Source organism: Cutaneotrichosporon cavernicola (assembly GCF_030864355.1).
Source record: "Cutaneotrichosporon cavernicola HIS019 DNA, chromosome: 1".
In the NCBI taxonomy this organism is placed as follows: Eukaryota; Fungi; Basidiomycota; class Tremellomycetes; order Trichosporonales; family Trichosporonaceae; genus Cutaneotrichosporon; species Cutaneotrichosporon cavernicola.
This window is the reverse complement of record NC_083393.1, coordinates 1,093,079-1,109,383: the sequence shown is the minus strand read 5'-3', so window position 1 is coordinate 1,109,383 and position 16,305 is coordinate 1,093,079. Positions and strand designations below refer to the sequence as shown.

General features: G+C 58.0%; 8 protein-coding genes across 8 annotated transcripts; 6 read left to right on the top strand and 2 right to left on the bottom strand.

Moving 5' to 3' along the window:
• Window positions 1-462: 462 nt before the first annotated feature.
• APL4 (uncharacterized protein) lies at window positions 463-3,424 on the top strand (the record flags this gene model as incomplete). The annotated part of the gene is made up of 7 exons (XM_060600045.1): window positions 463-487; window positions 520-548; window positions 580-630; window positions 767-987; window positions 1,064-1,556; window positions 1,592-3,247; window positions 3,317-3,424. The coding sequence occupies 7 exons, from the start codon at window positions 463-465 to the stop codon at window positions 3,422-3,424; spliced, it is 2,583 nt and encodes an 860-aa protein (XP_060452961.1).
• A 284-nt stretch (window positions 3,425-3,708) lies between these two features.
• CcaverHIS019_0104120 (uncharacterized protein) lies at window positions 3,709-4,417 on the top strand (the record flags this gene model as incomplete). Its single annotated transcript, XM_060600034.1, has 4 exons — window positions 3,709-3,758; window positions 3,854-3,964; window positions 4,166-4,264; window positions 4,336-4,417. The coding sequence occupies 4 exons, from the start codon at window positions 3,709-3,711 to the stop codon at window positions 4,415-4,417; spliced, it is 342 nt and encodes a 113-aa protein (XP_060452960.1).
• A 270-nt stretch (window positions 4,418-4,687) lies between these two features.
• Window positions 4,688-5,922, top strand: CcaverHIS019_0104110 (uncharacterized protein; the record flags this gene model as incomplete). Its single annotated transcript, XM_060600023.1, has 3 exons — window positions 4,688-4,969; window positions 5,262-5,803; window positions 5,838-5,922. 3 exons carry the CDS (start codon window positions 4,688-4,690, stop codon window positions 5,920-5,922), a joined length of 909 nt encoding a protein of 302 aa, XP_060452959.1.
• Window positions 5,923-6,449: 527 nt separating this feature from the next.
• CcaverHIS019_0104100 (uncharacterized protein) lies at window positions 6,450-7,561 on the bottom strand (the record flags this gene model as incomplete). Its single annotated transcript, XM_060600012.1, has 4 exons — window positions 6,450-6,731; window positions 6,767-7,008; window positions 7,047-7,197; window positions 7,235-7,561. 4 exons carry the CDS (start codon window positions 7,559-7,561, stop codon window positions 6,450-6,452), a joined length of 1,002 nt encoding a protein of 333 aa, XP_060452958.1.
• Window positions 7,562-10,141: 2,580 nt separating this feature from the next.
• CcaverHIS019_0104090 (uncharacterized protein) lies at window positions 10,142-11,969 on the top strand (the record flags this gene model as incomplete). The annotated part of the gene is made up of 3 exons (XM_060600000.1): window positions 10,142-10,336; window positions 10,575-11,447; window positions 11,502-11,969. The coding sequence occupies 3 exons, from the start codon at window positions 10,142-10,144 to the stop codon at window positions 11,967-11,969; spliced, it is 1,536 nt and encodes a 511-aa protein (XP_060452957.1).
• A 610-nt stretch (window positions 11,970-12,579) lies between these two features.
• On the top strand, window positions 12,580-13,598 carry CcaverHIS019_0104080 (uncharacterized protein; the record flags this gene model as incomplete). The annotated part of the gene is made up of 5 exons (XM_060599989.1): window positions 12,580-12,704; window positions 12,779-12,980; window positions 13,013-13,303; window positions 13,335-13,460; window positions 13,494-13,598. 5 exons carry the CDS (start codon window positions 12,580-12,582, stop codon window positions 13,596-13,598), a joined length of 849 nt encoding a protein of 282 aa, XP_060452956.1.
• A 258-nt stretch (window positions 13,599-13,856) lies between these two features.
• CcaverHIS019_0104070 (uncharacterized protein) lies at window positions 13,857-14,256 on the bottom strand (the record flags this gene model as incomplete). The annotated part of the gene is made up of 3 exons (XM_060599978.1): window positions 13,857-13,973; window positions 14,005-14,085; window positions 14,116-14,256. 3 exons carry the CDS (start codon window positions 14,254-14,256, stop codon window positions 13,857-13,859), a joined length of 339 nt encoding a protein of 112 aa, XP_060452955.1.
• A 641-nt stretch (window positions 14,257-14,897) lies between these two features.
• On the top strand, window positions 14,898-15,641 carry CcaverHIS019_0104060 (uncharacterized protein; the record flags this gene model as incomplete). The annotated part of the gene is made up of 1 exon (XM_060599967.1): window positions 14,898-15,641. The coding sequence occupies one exon, from the start codon at window positions 14,898-14,900 to the stop codon at window positions 15,639-15,641; it is 744 nt and encodes a 247-aa protein (XP_060452954.1).
• Window positions 15,642-16,305: the final 664 nt, after the last annotated feature.

Genomic DNA, 16,305 nt, shown 5'->3' with positions numbered 1-16,305 from the left:
GACCACTCCGCCACGTTGCCTCGCCATTTGCCTCGGGTTTCCCAGAACCAAGTCGCGGAGCGAATAGAGAAAATTGGCCCACCAGGACTAGGACTGGGACATTGATTTGATAAGTCTTTCCAGACTTTGAGAAGTATTTGGGTTGTTGATACGTCGAGTTCAACGAACAAGCTCAGTCACAGAGATGGATACGACAACATGCATCTATTTACAGTAGCTGCGTATCTGCAAGAAATTGTGAATCGCCTTCATCATAACAGCATCTTGGACAAATGTACCACCCCTAACGGTGATGTGATGTGAAGCGGGATCAAAGTGGTCTGAGTGCCACGGCGCGTGGAGGGAGGCACATGCCCCATTGCTACCTTGGCCACCTTCTGACGTGCGTGTCGCCTGGTTCATCTTCAGATCTCCAGCTCTTCAGCTCTTCAGCTCTCCATCGTCACCATCACTTGGCCCAACATGAGCGGGCACTACAACCTCAAGTGTACATGACTCCTACGACGTAGCTAACCTCAGCGCTCATCAAAGCCATCCGCTCGTGCAAGGTATCGTGTTGCGCGAGCTCGCTGACGGCAGACACTTGCGGATGAACGATCGGTGATTCAGAAGGAGTCGGCTGCGATCCGAGTAAGTGCTTGAGATGCTGGACAGGCAGGCTGCGGTGGCGAAGTGATCGCGATCGGTTGACTCGCAACCTCTCCAACCCCGTCATCGCCATGTTACGTTGGCGCGCTTCTTCGATCCGCGCGACCGCTAACCCCAGACATCCTTTAAGGAGGAGGACTCGTTCATGCGCCACAACAACATCGCAAAGCTCCTCTACATCCACATGCTCGGATACCCAGCGCACTTTGGACAGATCGAGTGCCTCAAGCTCGTTGCGTCTCCGCGCTTCAGCGACAAGCGCCTCGGATACCTCGGTATCATGCTGCTCCTCGACGAGAACCAAGAGGTCCTGACGCTCGTGACCAACTCACTCAAGAAGTAGGTGTTGTGGCAGCGGAGAGGGAACCTTGGTCCCTCATCCCTTCCCTTTGCGAGCACAAACGCTGACATGCAGTGACATGAACCATTCGAACATGTACGCCGTCGGCCTCGCGCTTTGCACGTTCGCCAACATCTCGTCCGAGGAGATGTCGCGCGACCTGTGCAACGAGATCGAGAAGCTGCTGGGTAGCACTAACACCTACATCCGCAAGAAGGCGGCTCTGTGCGCGCTCCGCATCATCCGCCGTGTGCCCGACCTCATGGACCACTTTACCGAGCGCGCAAAGCACCTTCTGCAGGACCGCAACCATGGCGTGCTTCTCGCTGGCATTACCCTCGTGACCGAGATGTGCGACCTCGATGACGAGATTGCCGCCCAGTTCCGCGCTGCTACGGCCTTGCTCGTCAAGCACCTCAAGTCGCTTGTGACGACCGGCTTCAGCCCAGACCACGATGTGGGCGGCATCAGCGACCCCTTCCTCCAGGTCAAGGTGCTCCGCCTCCTGCGCATCCTGGGACGCGGTGACGTCGAGGCGTCTGACATCATGAATGACATCCTGGCGCAGGTGGGTTACGCGCAGCCGACTCTAGCTCACACCAGGTCGCGACGAACACGGACGCGTCGAAGAACGTCGGCAACTCGATCCTGTACGAGACCGTCCTGACTGTGCTCGAGATCGAAGCGGACAGCGGTTTGCGTGTCATGGCCATCAACATCCTCGGCAAGTTCCTTACCAACAGAGACAACAACATTCGTTACGTTGCGCTCAACACGCTCAACAAGGTTGTTGGTATCGACACAAACGCAGTGCAGCGCCACAGGAATACCATCCTTGACTGTCTGCGCGACGGTGACATTTCAATCCGCCGCCGTGCGCTCGAGCTCTCGTACGCCCTCATCAACGAGGGCAACGTGCGCGTCATGACCCGCGAGCTGCTCGCATTCCTCGAGGTTGCCGACAACGAGTTCAAGTCAGGCCTTACCACGCAAATCTGGCTCGCTGCCGAGCGGTACGCGCCTAACAAGCGCTGGCACATTGACACTGCACTGCGTGTTCTCAACACCGCGGGCAACTATGTGCGCGACGAGATTCTGGCTGCGTTCATCCGCCTTGTGGCTCACACGCCTGAGCTACAGTTCTACACCGCGCAGCGCCTTTTCGCGGCTCTCTCGTTGGACCTGTCGCAGGAGTCGCTCACTATGGCAGCCATATGGATCATCGGCGAGTTTGGCGATGTGCTTCTCCAGGGTGGCACGGTCGACGACGGCGAGGAGGTCAAGCAAGTCACGGACGAGGCGATTGTCGACCTCTTCGAGACAGTCCTCAACTCGCCTTACGCCAACACTCTTGTGCGGCAATGGGTCCTGACCGCTCTGGCCAAGTTAACCGAGCGCTTCAACGAACGCGGTCTCAATGGCCAGCAGGAGCGCGTAAGCGCCCTTGTCGCCGGCTACAGCAGCAACCTGGAGCTCGAGATCCAGCAGCGCAGTGTGGAGTTCGGTAACCTCCTTATAATGGGCGATCTCAAGCAGGGTATTCTTGAGCGCATGCCGCCTCCTGAGATCCGTGCCACCATCATGGGCACTGTCAGCGAGCGGCGTACGGTGGGCACCACGCGTGCGGACAAGGATACTGTTGTTGATCTCATCGGCGATGATCTTGGCTCTGGCCCAGCGACGCCGTTGAACGGTAACCCGGCCCAGTCTCAGCAGTCGACGCAGGACCTGCTGGCGGACATCTTTGGCTCGTCGGACATGGGCTCTTCTGAGCCTGCAACGCCCGCCGCCGCCGCGCCATCACAGCCCGCGCGCAGCCGCAACCAGGACATCATGAGCCTCTTTGGCGCTTCTCCGTCCACCTCCCCTCCCTCGACGTCGCCGCCCCCAGTCCAGACTGGAGCCGGGTCGCTCTTCGACCTCGTCACGCCCTCGGCGTCCGTGTCTGCCAGTTCACCACCTGTCCGTTCTCCGCCACCCGCCGATCGGTCTCCTCCCCGCTCCCAAATACCCCAGCTGCAGAGCTATCCAGCTTACGACAAGAACGGGCTCAAGATCACCCTGACGCCCAAGACGGGTGCCCAGCCCGGGGTTGTGCAGATCCTCGCGCGTTTCACAGCCTCTATCCGCGTGGAGGGTGTCAATCTCCAAGTAGCCGTTCCCAAGACGCAGCAGCTGCAGATGCAGGCTATCTCCCAGCCCGACATTGCCCCGGGCGTTACCGAGACACAGCAGCTGCGCATCCTTGCGCCACCAGGGGTGAGTCCACTTCACTTCACATCCCATCCCCCTTCCCCCCTCTCCTGCTACAGTTGAAGCTGACGACAGGCCCAGATCCGCCTCCGCCTCCGGCTCCAGTACAGGGTCAACGGCAAGCCCGTGCAGGACCAGCAGGACTTTGCCGGGTTCCCAGCCAATCTCACTGCGGCAGAGTAGGGGTAAGATGTGTAATTGTGATAGAGTATGCTATGGATTCTTAGAGTGCGAGCATTAGTGAGGCAGGGAGCATTGTCTGCTGTGTCTTGGTCTTGTGCTACTTGACGTAGAGGATATGAGGATTAGGAGTGAGATTCTAAAAGGGGACCGAATAAGCCGCCCACCCCCCGGCACCGGGCCGGCCCTGACGCCACCCCACGATGCGTCGATAACGGTCATCTGGATAGATGGTTGATATTCTACCATTACACTCACACTCACACTCACACTCACACTAATTCACAATGACCGTCGTCGCTCCAGTACTCGACAAGTCGGACCCCAAGACCGACAAGTGAGTCGTCTGCCTGCGGACGCGCCGTCGAGGTTATGATCAGAAGCTGCCTACAACCGCCTTTGATTTTGGCTTCCCCGTACCGCTAACCCCAGGCTCTACCCCTACCACCTTCCCTTCTCTGAAGACTGGAGCGAGAAGAAGGAGATTTTTGGAAGCAGCACGATGATGATGGCTGGCGGTGGCATGTTTATGCGTAACCCTTTGTAAGTCGCGCAGTCGCAGGTCGCGCGGGCGAGAGGCCGTAGGCACACTCAGAGGTGGCTGCGGAAGGTTGAGGAAGTACAGGTGGTGACTTGCCTCGGCTGGCTGTCCGGGCTGGCTCTCCATCTTGGATGAGTGTGCCTGCTCGCTTACCTATATTTCTCCCGGCGCACTCGGCGTTCACCAACACTCGCTCACCCCAGGATCATCTGGACCGCAGCTGTGCTCGGCGTTCAGAGCTTTGTGACGCAGGAGCCTCTGCGTGCGCCCAAGGACGCAAACTCGCCGCTGGCGACGCTTGGGTGAGTGCTATTGCATCTAGTAGAACCTCAGCTGCCAGCTACTGACCTGAAATTGGCAACGCTCACACCAGCATGGCGCTCTCGGGCATCATTGCTACGACGCTGCCCAAGATGATGCTGGCGCCTGAGACGCAGGCGGCAACGACGGCGTAATGGGTCTATGCAAGGTTTTGACATTTAGCGAGGGTTTGGGGGTATTGACTGATGCTGTAAGTGAGAGAAGAAGGCAATGTGGAGGAATCAGACGATGCAGACGAAGGGAAATCAAAAGAGGGCTGGTTTGCTTCGCACCGCGCACTGACCGCTGATCATTCCAAACACGTTATGACAAGACCTTCCTTTTCCTTCAAAGTAAATCCAATCATCCCCTTCCTTCTTTGATTTCAACTCTCATCCACTTTTATCCCACTCACCATTCTCATCATGGACACTAACAAGTTCAACGAGCAGGCAGCGCCGCACGTGCATGACGACTACCCCAAGTTTTACACCACCACGGTCCCCGTCACGGTACCCCTTCCCAACGTACCTACCACCCCACTCGCGCCTGCGCCTAAGCCAGTCCTCCGCAAGCGCCCTTGGTACCACGTCGAGCGTCCTCACCCACTCCTCTGGGTGGCGCTCGCCTTTAGCACACTTGCCATCCTCCTTGGCGTACCCAAGGGCACTTTCCCGACCGTCACGGGGCGCCACAAGGAGCTGCGGGTGAGTCGCGAGACGCGCCGATGATTTTGCTTCTGAATCAATCTTGTGCGCCCGATCCTCCCCTCGAACCCGCTCTCGTTCTCAACCTCTCTCCCTCTATTCCCTCTACTCCCTCTTTGCTTCTCGCTTTCCTACCTCCCCCATCCGTTTTTCCTCATCCTCACTCGCTTCACTCTTATTCTTTCCCAAACTCTTCCCCACTTCTTATCCTCGTCTCTCACCTCAGCCGGGAAAGCTCCATTCCCGACTGCTATGCTCATTGACGACATTGGTCCGCTGTCGCTAACACCAGACCCAAGAGCTTCTCGTCCAGGAACGTCTCGCCCTCATCACCCAGCTCTCGGCCTTCCTCCCTCCTCCCCTCTCTGCTCTCTTCGCCATCCCAGACGCGACCCCGTCGGGGCTCGACATGGTCCGTCTAAGCCGCGGCATGCAGCTTTGGCACACTCAGGGCCGTGACGGCACTTGGTGGAACCTCGAGGACCTCGGCGCTGGCGCGCAGGTCGTACGCGCCCAGGGCGAGCGGGACCGCGAGGTCTGGGTCCTCCGTACCGGCGAGGGCGACACGCCCCTCCTCGCTGCGCTCACCAACTCGCTTCTCGCCCGGGAGCGTCTGTATGTCGAGCTTGATGCTGCGCGTAGCCAGCCCTGCCAACCCACCATCACGGCGACCGTCCCGGCCGGCAAGGATAAGGACGAGAAGTGGGACCGGTGGGATGAGGAGCAGCGCCGTCTCCGCCAGCGCACCGACGAGCTCGAGGAGCGCGAGCAGGACGTCATCCGGCGCGAGATGTGGGTGGTCGACGCCATGCGCAAACTCAGCGACAAGTCTCAGTGAGCTTAGGAGAGAAGTAATGGCTGACAGTAGTAACTCGGCCTCGCAGCTGGACATGGAGGACCGTGTTGTCGAGCGCCTCAAGGCGTACCAGCGCCAGATCAAGACTGAGCTCTAACCCGGCTACCTGTTAGCCAGCGCGGAATGCGCCTGCGCGCACGGCCCAGCACACTTCCGCCGGCGTAGTCACCATGTCCCATCCATTGTCCCATTCCTCCAACTGCAATCCGTAGTTTGCCGTAGAATTAACTTCTCCGTGCACAACTAATGCATTAAACAACTCGTCATGCTGCGCCCGCGTTGCTGGACATGCGGCACCTGTCCTCTGGTGGTGCCTTGGCGCCGGGTGTCTGTAGTCGACCCGCGCCACGTAACCGAGCGAGCTCTTGGCGTTTTCAACCATCATCGCCAGTTACAGCACTTGTGTCGGGCGGATGCGGATACGCAGATACCACTGTCGGGCGGATCGCATGGGGTTCATCATAATGCTGTACAAATGCAGTCTACTCAACAGACGTGTGTGTTATGGTCAATGCAGGCATGGAAGGAACTATCGTGGGGTCTGTGCGGCTGCTTTGGGCCGTAGTCGAGCCGTGTGGCGCATCAGCTCATCTAGGCCGGACCGCCTGTACCTGGCGCCCGCAGCTACCGGGTTGAGCCGATCGTACTGGTACTGTTTCGGTTCGAACCTGTCGTGCTCGTGCTGCTTTGGCGGCCGACAAGGACCCGGCCCGTGCCGTGGTTCGAGTTGGTTCTGACGGCTGCGTAGTCGCCGCTCGACGTGTTGCCCTTGATCTTGATAGATGGCCGACTGACAGGGGGCTTGAGGGTCGCAGCCGAGCCACTACTAGATGCCCGAGTTGGCGAGTTGGACACGACCGAGTCGGAGTCGGCAAAAGCATCGGGGTCGAGCGCGTTCGGGAGGCCCTGTATGTCAGCATTGTGTTCCCTGTGCGACGCACCTCAATCGAGCCCGCCTCCGGGACCTTGTCGATGGGAGAGTCAAACCGATCCTCGTACCCAGACTTGACACGGCAGTTGGAAGATTCCTCTCGGATCTCTGCGCGTAGATCCTCGACACTCCACCAATTGAAGGGGTTGAAGACGACGGTTCGGCGCCACAATGTGCTCCCAGGAAGTTTGCGATCGAAGGAACCCAGGAAGGCCTGGGCGTGGAGGTGGGGATAGGGCATGGCAGGATCGGCTACGAGTCAGCATGTTCCTGGGTGGCAGGCAGCTCACCAGGCATGCCGTGTACGAAGCCGATGCGGACGTCCTTGGCCGTGAATCCGCGCTCCAATTCAGAAGCCGATGCGGTAGGCGCAGCGCGATCGAGCAGCAGGCGCTGTGTCGTGGAGATGATCTTGGAGAGCAGGGGAACGTCTGCCGGACCCTTTCCATCAGCACAGCTTGGCACACAGCGAGCTCACAAGATCATACACGCTTGTTAGGTGGCAGTTGAGGACAACGATCAGATGGCGTCCGTCTGCACACAGCGCCTCCTTCCCTTCAGCGGGGTAGATGGTCATGTCGGCATCGCGGTAGATGATGCGGTGGTTACCAATAATAATCTCGGGTGGCGGTTGCCGTGGGACGAGGCGCGGCAAGGCGAGGGGTGAGGGCGATGCTGGGCGGGCGCCGAACGGCTGCGACGAGGGTCCCGCTCGGTGAAGGTCGGGAGTGGCTGCACGCGCTGGGTTGGGAAGTGCGACGGGTGAGAAACCGTCGCGAGGAGAAGGCGGGGAGCTAGCGTTCATGGCTTGCGACGCGGCGCTGGATACGAGGCCACAAAGTACGCATCCGGGGTGGATGGCGACGGTAGAGGGGTTGGGGTTAGCGTAGGAGGTGGTTATCGAGGTTGAGCTTTGACGTGATGGGGAAGGCGAAGAATGGAGTAAGGGGGCCTGGGTTGTTGATGTTGGTCTAGCCGGTGGGGTTGCGGAGAGGTGACCATTGTGAGTGTGGAAGGTTGGCGCCGAGCGCGAATACGCGCTGACCGCGGACATTGTTGTCGACGTGTCTTGAATAGCTTGAATGAGAGAGTGGAATGAGAATGGAGATGATGATATAGAGATGTTGGAAGGTGAGGTAGGGGTAAGGGTAAGGGGTATGGGTAGGGTTAGGGGTAGAGTGAGGGGGGAGTGGGGGAGTGGGGGCTGAGGGGACACAAGGGAGTTTGGCTCAATAGTCTACGTAATACAAAGGCTGTAAAAAGAGGATTGTTGAGGAGCTTTTGAGGGATCTTGGAGGATCGTTGATGAACCTGAAGGCCTTGAGACTTGATCACTTGATCACCCTGAGCGCCTCTCAAGTGATGAACAGCCCGGCCCGCAATGACCTAAAAGGACTTTAGAGTACCCACAGTGCACAGTGGCTTGGGAGGTTTGAAAATAGACTGTTACCCTTGGCTTTCTGGCCACCTAGTGATATGGCAGCGATTTGACGACGCGTTGCAACTGACAACTTGTGACGAAGACCGAGGGTTGGACGTTTGGAGCGGCGTATCAAGGGTAGGCTATAGGGGGAGTTTGGGCGCACTCTTTAAAGCGGATAGAGCACAGAGCGTACACAGCATACACTCAAGTGTAAACGAGGTGGAGTATTACGAGTGAAAGATGGTAAAGGGGTAAAGGGTAAAGGGGGTAAGGTGGATAGATTACAATGAATCTAGTATTGTACTGTTTGGAAGGTTGAATAACACCATCCCCATCATACGATCATAAACAAGTCAGTACGAGTACTTGGCACGAATCGACACCTTTGTACATTCTCTTTGTATATAGACTTGCACGTATGTACCCAGATCACCCTTGTGGTCCCTCCTACCCCTTCACCACCCTTCCCCCCCACCACCCTTGTCACCCGCAGCACGGCTCGTGTCTTGTGGCTCGTGGCCAGTAACCTTTTAGCCTGTAGCTTAGTAAACACCATGTTCCCCTGTCCTGGATATCCTGCATATCCTGCATGTTCCAAACAACATTCTCTGCTCTGATGCTGATGCTCTCATCATTTTCAATTACGTAACCTTAGCCAATAGTAGTATCATCTTTCTTATTTAATACCCCCCTCTTCCTCTCAGCTCTCGGTCTACTGATCGACCTCTTCCTCAAGCTGACCCTGCCAACCGACTCTCCACAACTCAGACAACTACGTCATCGCCGGAACCAAATTTAACAAATAGCCCGTGGGAAACTTTGTCACATGTCACTCACGTGATGTATATTTATTCGACCCCCGTTAATTAAGTTCGGTTCTCGATCAATTCGAGGTTCAAAGGGAGAAGGTGGAGGTAGAAATATAGAAATAGGAGCAACGTGCAAGCACACGCGGCTACATCTAATTCTTGATGGCGCTTGAAAGTAACCGGTGTCAAGCTTCGGAGATCGGGGATTGGGCGGCTCACAGTTGAGCCGCTGACCAGCTGAAGCGGCTGGGCAACTATCACCAAGAGATCCACTGTACTTGCAACTACTAGAAGGCACTGCATGCAAAGACGCATGCGTTGGTGTCCTGCGGCTGGGTGGGAGGGAACAAACTAGATGAACTCTTGTTACAGTGTCGGCAGCGCCATTGGCTATAGTCTACAACTGGTGGTAGTTGGGGGGTTTGGTGAACAAGCCGAAAAGCGGGGACCCGGGTGAGAAGAGCGGCAGTCCGCTGGGTGGATGTTGGGGTGCTGGATTGGTGGTGGGTGGCGGGCAAGATCCGGCTAACTAATTTGGCCGGGGAACCTGACTCTGACTTTACTTTGTTCGGTGTATACCGGTGTAATTTAAATGAGAATAGTTGTGGTCAATTGGCATGTCTTACATGGGTAATAGTGACACTAAGGTCAAGTGATTACACGGCGCGCACAAGTGCCTGTCAGTGGTGAGACTTGATGACCTCGAGCCGAAGGCATTTAACCGGATCTTGTCCGGCCCCTCATTGCCCCTCTTGCCTCACTATCTCTTTGCCTCTGTTAGTGTCCCACTGTCATTCCAACAACCCGCAAGCGCCGCTCCGTTCACTCACAACCCATCCTCGGGCCCCTCTCTACCTTCCCCCCCCCCCCCCACATAAGCCATGCATTCCACCCAAGGTCGTAGAAAGCCTCCTCCTTGGGTCTGAGCCCAAGTCAAAAGAACCTGGAAGTAGATGTATATGCTCTAGGCGAAGAGCGAGCGAGCCAAGTCAGGGTTCAAAGAGCGCACGGTGGCTCAAAATGCGGAGCGCCAGATGAGCCAGATATCGCACCTGCCGCCGTTATAAAAGCACCCAACTCTGACCATTGCCTCTTTCCTTTCCATACCTCCCCCTTTCTTCTCACCACTCTCCCCACCTAAAGAAAACCCACCATGCGTCCCGCCCCGGCTACTCGCGCCTCCATCGTTCGCCTCATGAACGCGACCGCCTCGGCAGGTTGCCGTGGCTGTGGCCGTTCTCACACGGCGGCCCACTCGTGCGCGTCGGGCCCTACCCAGGCGCGCGGCATGGCTACGCCCGTCGACCTCCCCGGTCCCGGCAACAGCAACGGCGACTACGCTTTCGAGGTAAGTCTTTCCTCTGCATATGCTCTCTCGCTTGTCACTCGGTGGTGCTCGCCATCAAATCTCGTGCCTGCTCCACTTAAATGCGTGGCCCCAGCACATCCCACCAGTATCTCGCCTATTTAGCCGATCCATCCAGCATGCTTGGACATGGGAGTCTACTCAAAACCAACCAGCCAACCAACAAATTACCCTACACCTACCCACATACGCAGACAAAACAGTATGCTGACGCCGCCAGATGGCCGCCTCGACCCTCCGTTTCGGCACCGGCTCGACGCGTGAGGTCGGCATGGACATGACCAACCTCATCAACAAGATGCCCGCCAACGAGCGCGGCAACGCCAAGATTGCCGTCTTCACCGACCCCAACATCGCCCAGCTCCCCGTCATGCAGACGGTCGTGCAGGCACTGCAGAAGGAGGGCCACAACTTTGTTGTCTTTGACAAGGTCGCCGTTGAGCCCACCGAGGCCTCGTGGCTCGAGGCCATCGAGTGGTCTCGTGCTCAGAACCCAACACACTTCCTCGCTGTTGGTGGTGGCTCGACCATGGACACGGCCAAGGCCGCCAACCTCCTGACGTGCTACCCCGACAAGGACATGTACGAGTTCATCAACGCCCCCGTCGGCAAGGGCACGCCCATCGCCAAGACCCTCCACCCCATGGTCGCCGTCCCCACCACCGCCGGTACCGGTTCCGAGACCACCGGAACTGCCATCCTCGACATTCCTTCCAAGAAGTTCAAGACTGGTATCGCTTCCCGTGCGCTCAAGCCCACTCTCGGCATTGTCGACACCCTCAACACCGCCACCTGCCCTCGTGAGGTTGCCATTGCCGCTGGTCTTGACGTGCTCTTCCACTCGCTCGAGTCTTACACCGCCATTCCTTACTGGGAGCGCACACCGCGCCCTACCAACCCCATCCAGCGCCCCGCTTACCAGGGCTCGAACCCCGTGTCGGACATCTTCTCCAAGTGGGCTCTTGAGCAGACCGTCAAGTACCTCCCCCGCATCTTCAAGGACCCCCACGGTGACGAGGAGGCCCGCACCCAGATGCTTCTTGCGTCGTCGACCGCCGGTATCGGCTTTGGCAACGCCGGTGTCCACCTCTGCGTAAGTGAAACAGGCCGGAAATGGCCGAATCCCGAACTCGGCTAACAAGAACAGCACGCCGGCTCGTACCCCATCTCGTCGCTCAACAAGGCGCGTCCCAAGGACAAGCAGTACTTCCACCCCTCGTACTCGCCGGATGTTCCCCTCATCCCCCACGGTGTCGCTGTCTCTCTGACCGCCCCTGCTGTCTTCAACTTCACCTCGCCCACCTCGCCGGAGCGCCACCGCACTGCTCTCGAGATCTTCATGGGCAAGGAGCGCGCCGCCGAGGCCGCCGCCGTCAAGGACGCCGACCTTGGTCTCGCTCTCCGTGAGGAGATCTGGAAGTTCCTCGACAGCGTCGCGGTTCCCCGTGGTCTCACCCAGGTTGGCTACGGCACCGAGGACATCCCCACCCTCGCCAAGGGTATGCTTCCCCAGCGCCGTGTCCTCGACCTCGCGCCAGGCCTCGCTGGCAAGGACCACCAGGCTGAGGAGCTTGAGCAGCTCTCGACCATCCTCGAGGGCTCGATGTCGTGGTAAGCGGTACCTGATAGGCGAGCTTCGCTTTGTGTTCGGCAGTCTGCATAAGACATCAAAATCATCAACAAGGCCCAATCATGTGTCTAGGGGTATGACGCGTTGGGAAGTAGCATTGTAGCATGCGAATGCGATAGGTATGCACTCGTGCATGAGACATGTGTCACTGAGGCGTCGAGTCATGGAGTGGTAAGGCGCAGAACCCTGGACATGAAGCGAGTTGCCGACGATGCGGCAGCCGAGATGAGATAATTACACCGATCCCCCTGCCGCCTGTGGGCCTGTAGGGTTGCTTTCGGTGCTAGAGGTGCTCTCAACATCTGCTCCATGTCCATGTGTCCAAGCGCCACTGAAGTTGCCGGTGGAAGCCAGCCCACTTTCAAGTTGGAGGGTGGGTGAAACGGGTGAGCTAGAGAGCTAGAGAGCTAGACATCGTGAGAGAGTGACTAGCGTGGAGAGACACATCCATATTCATCACGTGGTCACCACGCGAAACCGACACGTCGGCCCATTGTCCAACATGGCATGGAATGGCAACTCACCTCGCGACTTGTAGGCTAAGTGCTCCTAACGATATCACTCACCTACCCCACCACACACTCATTCAATCATCATGCGAGGATTCCGCCCAGCAGCCGCGCTCATCACCCTCTTGATTCCTTCCGCTCTTGCAAACCTCAACATTAGTGGTGCGCGCGCAGTCGCGACGGACAACAAGGGCGCCGAGAAGTCGTATACGTGAGTGTTCTGTCGTTGGTTACCAGAAGGTTGAGGAGCAGCCGAAGCCTGGTATCTGGATAAGCTGACAGAAGAATTAAGGACGGCAAGTGGGCTGAGCCTGTCGCTCTCTCTCCCGCCGCGACATTTAAGCTCACCTTCACCGTGACGGATGGGGACTCTGGTGTCGCGCCGCAGCAGGCCTTCATCGTCTTCCGGGATACGCGTGACGACGAGTCTGCACCTGTGACGCTCCAGCTGGGCGTCAAGCCGACCGGCAAGACGACATACTACATGGTGTGTCTGCGTCACCTCAAAGCTTACAGCAGGACACGGCCAAGATTCCGCAGGCGCTCTCGCATACCTCTGGCGCGCTCGAAGCGTCCCTGATCCTCTCGAACGGTGTGGAGGGTTACAAGACGACGCTCGGCGCGTTCTCGCTTCCCGAGTCGTCTTTATCCGAGAAGCCGGCTCCCCGGACACTTGGGAACGGGATCCACATGTCCCCGCAGCCTGAGATTACGCACACGTTCCAGTCCGACGAGAAGGAGATTCCCGCGATCAAGGCGACCCTTGGCGCGTTCGCCGTTGTCGCGCCGTGGATGACCCTCGTCGCTCTCGTGAGTTTGTTTGCGAAAGTGCTAACTCCAGATTGGTGCCGTGTGGCCCGGCCTGCAGGTCAAGACCCCACCGACTGTGATGTACGCGTGGTTCGTGTGCCTCGTCGCGCTGGAGGCGCTCATCCTGCGCTACTGGATCGGCCTGCGGCTGTACCAGGTAAGCTGCCCGAGTTTAATGAGCTGACAGTAGCTCCTTCCTCCGTTCATCGTGCTTGGAGCCATCACGGCGTACGTCGGCACCGTTGCCCTCCGCTCTTCGCGCGTTGAGCGTCTTAAGGCTGGCGGCGCACCCTAGCCCGATAGAAGGCATGCATCAGTAGACAGCGCGAGCGCGCACGAGGACGCGAAGGACATGGACGCAGGGCGGACGAGACACAGTCTGCGGCGCAGGGGCAGGAGCCTCGCAGGGGGGAGCCTTCACTCTTACCAACTGACGCTGTTGATACCTATCGGTTGACGATCTACACGTTCTTCCCACTCATGCAGCTCTCACAACGCCAGCGCAGTTGGCCTGTCTACGACAATACATTAGACAACCTGGAGAACACCGCCACTAGTCCAGCTTGGTCTTTGTCTGGCCTCCCTCACTCTGTGCCTCCTTGCCATCTTTCTCCCCGTCCTTCTCCCTCTCAGCAATATCCGAAAGGAACTCATCAAGCTTGAGGATGTACTGGGTGAGTATCCCCACCCACATAACCCACCCGCTCGATCACCTTTTGTGTTCGCTTGATCTCGGCCAGAGCGTCCACGAGACCATTGCGCGCGCGAATTATAACCTCTTTCTACCGTCAGCTAGGCGGACACGCACGCACGTCGTCCTGCATCTCGTCATGCTCGATGATCTGCTTTGCGTTCGAGAGGGCCTGCTCCTCTGCCGCGGAGAGGATGGAGTCGGCGAACTGCTGGACTGCCTCGATGTCGCGCGGGTCGCGCTCGTACCTGAAGAATTGCATGGTAGTCGGCGAGGAGAGGGGAGGAGAGGAGAAGGGAAGAGAAGAGAGTGAGAGATGATGCTGAGGAGGAATGAGTTGAGACGTATGCTGATGCGGACCCAGTGACGCTGGTTTACCGACATTGGCCGAAGCTGTCGTCAGTCCTCACGGCCGCCCAAAACACAGGTCTGCGTAGCTGCGTGAAGGAGGGCACATCTATCCTCATACCCCATTGCGGAGGGCGAGCGTCTACGCGCCACCTCGACCAACTTGGGAGTCACTGACGCCACCGATGCTAGCCAGGCCGCGGCCCAGATCCCACTCAACCCTCTGGTGTCACACTGTGCCTTCGAGAGTGTCTCCACATTCCCACCACCACCGCGCCTGGTATCAATGGCAAGCACCACTTTCAATAGGTCAAGGACATCTTTACCGGCACGGATCTCACAGGCAAGAGAGCCATTCACCGTCCCTAATGTCTCTGCTTGGCATGCGCTAACCGGTACGGCACACAAGTTTTTTATATCAGCCGCCCGTCTCCTTAGTATCAGTATCTTCTTTTCTGTTTTCCATCCACTCTGTGGTTTGTGTGTGCAACATCTTTCTACTTTCGATAAGGTAAGTCGAGCCATCCACACCACGCTATCTATCCACCTCACTTAATGGCCCTCGCCCACCTCAGCACCCTCGCAGACACTGTCCCAGTGGACGGAGTCACCATGACCGCGCCGCGTATGCGCCCGCGGCTATCCTTCTGGACGCCAATCGTGATCAAGCGCTGGCAGGCTCGCCTCGGGAGCCAGGCTTTGACTGACCGTGAACTGCCAGGCGCGCCCTACCTACCTGTTCAGCCTTCGCCGGCTGAGTCGTCGCTTGTGGCGCCTACGTCTGTCGCGATTAGCGAGGGGGTCTGGTTGCGCTCGCCACTCCAACCCAACATACCTCTCCCGATTACCCCCTCTGTGCCGGCCCAAGACACCCCAAAGGGGCTTCCCGCCATTCCTACCAAAGCATTGCCCTCGGCCTCACCCACCTCGACGGACCCATCGCCGATTTCCTCCCCCACCTGCACCGCAGAGGCATTCACAACCATCACCATCAACACTGGGAGCGGCGGCCTCGACCGCAAGCTCTCGGTTTGCTCGACTTCTAGCTCTCGGTATGCTGGGATCCCTCGTCCGCTTCCCAGCGCCCCGAGCGGCCTGGTGGTTCAAGAGCCAACGGCTGCCACCGTTCTCCCGTCCTGGCTCACCTCGAGGATGCCGATGCCAAGACTGCCGGACGTGCCCCCGCGCCTCCCAGAGCTCGACTTCAGTGCGTCTCGCCGGCCCATGACGCCACTGTATCAGGACGTCAGGCTTTGTACCAAGTCAGACGTCCTGCCTGGGTCGCTCCTCTCCCCCTAAGTATATCTCTGGTCACACTGTACAATGGCCTCCTCGCCACCGCTGTGCAACTCTTGTTCCGCGCCGTGACGAGAAGGAGCCCCAGTTCGGCAGAGTTATGTATTTTTCGCCGTCGGTGAGCGCCAGGTCCCTTGTCGAGTCTTAAGCGAGAGAATCCCTTTGTCTGGTGACTGCCTGGCTGCTGTGACCGTCGAGGGAAAGCGTTTACAGCTTTAAATTGTTAGGTAGAGCCCGTACTCAAGTCCGCCGTGGCCTTCGGCTGCTATGCTATATGCATCGTCTACACTATTCCCTAAGCAGATCAACGTCAGAGTCGACCTGTCCACATCCTTCTCTGAGAATCGGGCGTTTGATCTTGCCCATACTATACATTTGATGCTGTCAGCCGTCAAGAGTCTCCTGAGTTACGCTGGTCTCCGAACAGTTCGCAGACGTTCAGCGCAACTCAGCTGTGGATCCTGAAACAAATTGTCCTTGAAACTGTAGAGATGGTGCTCCTCTCCGGTTCATCTCAGTCAATGTCCATCTCCTTTGATCCTGGTCGTCAGAGATCTCCACTGAAGAATCTTTGGGGCTCTTGGGCTCAAGGCTTGGACTGAAGCGTCACTCGCGTGGTGAAAATTCCACAAAGAACTGGGACTACCCGCATTCATTGAGGTGCGGA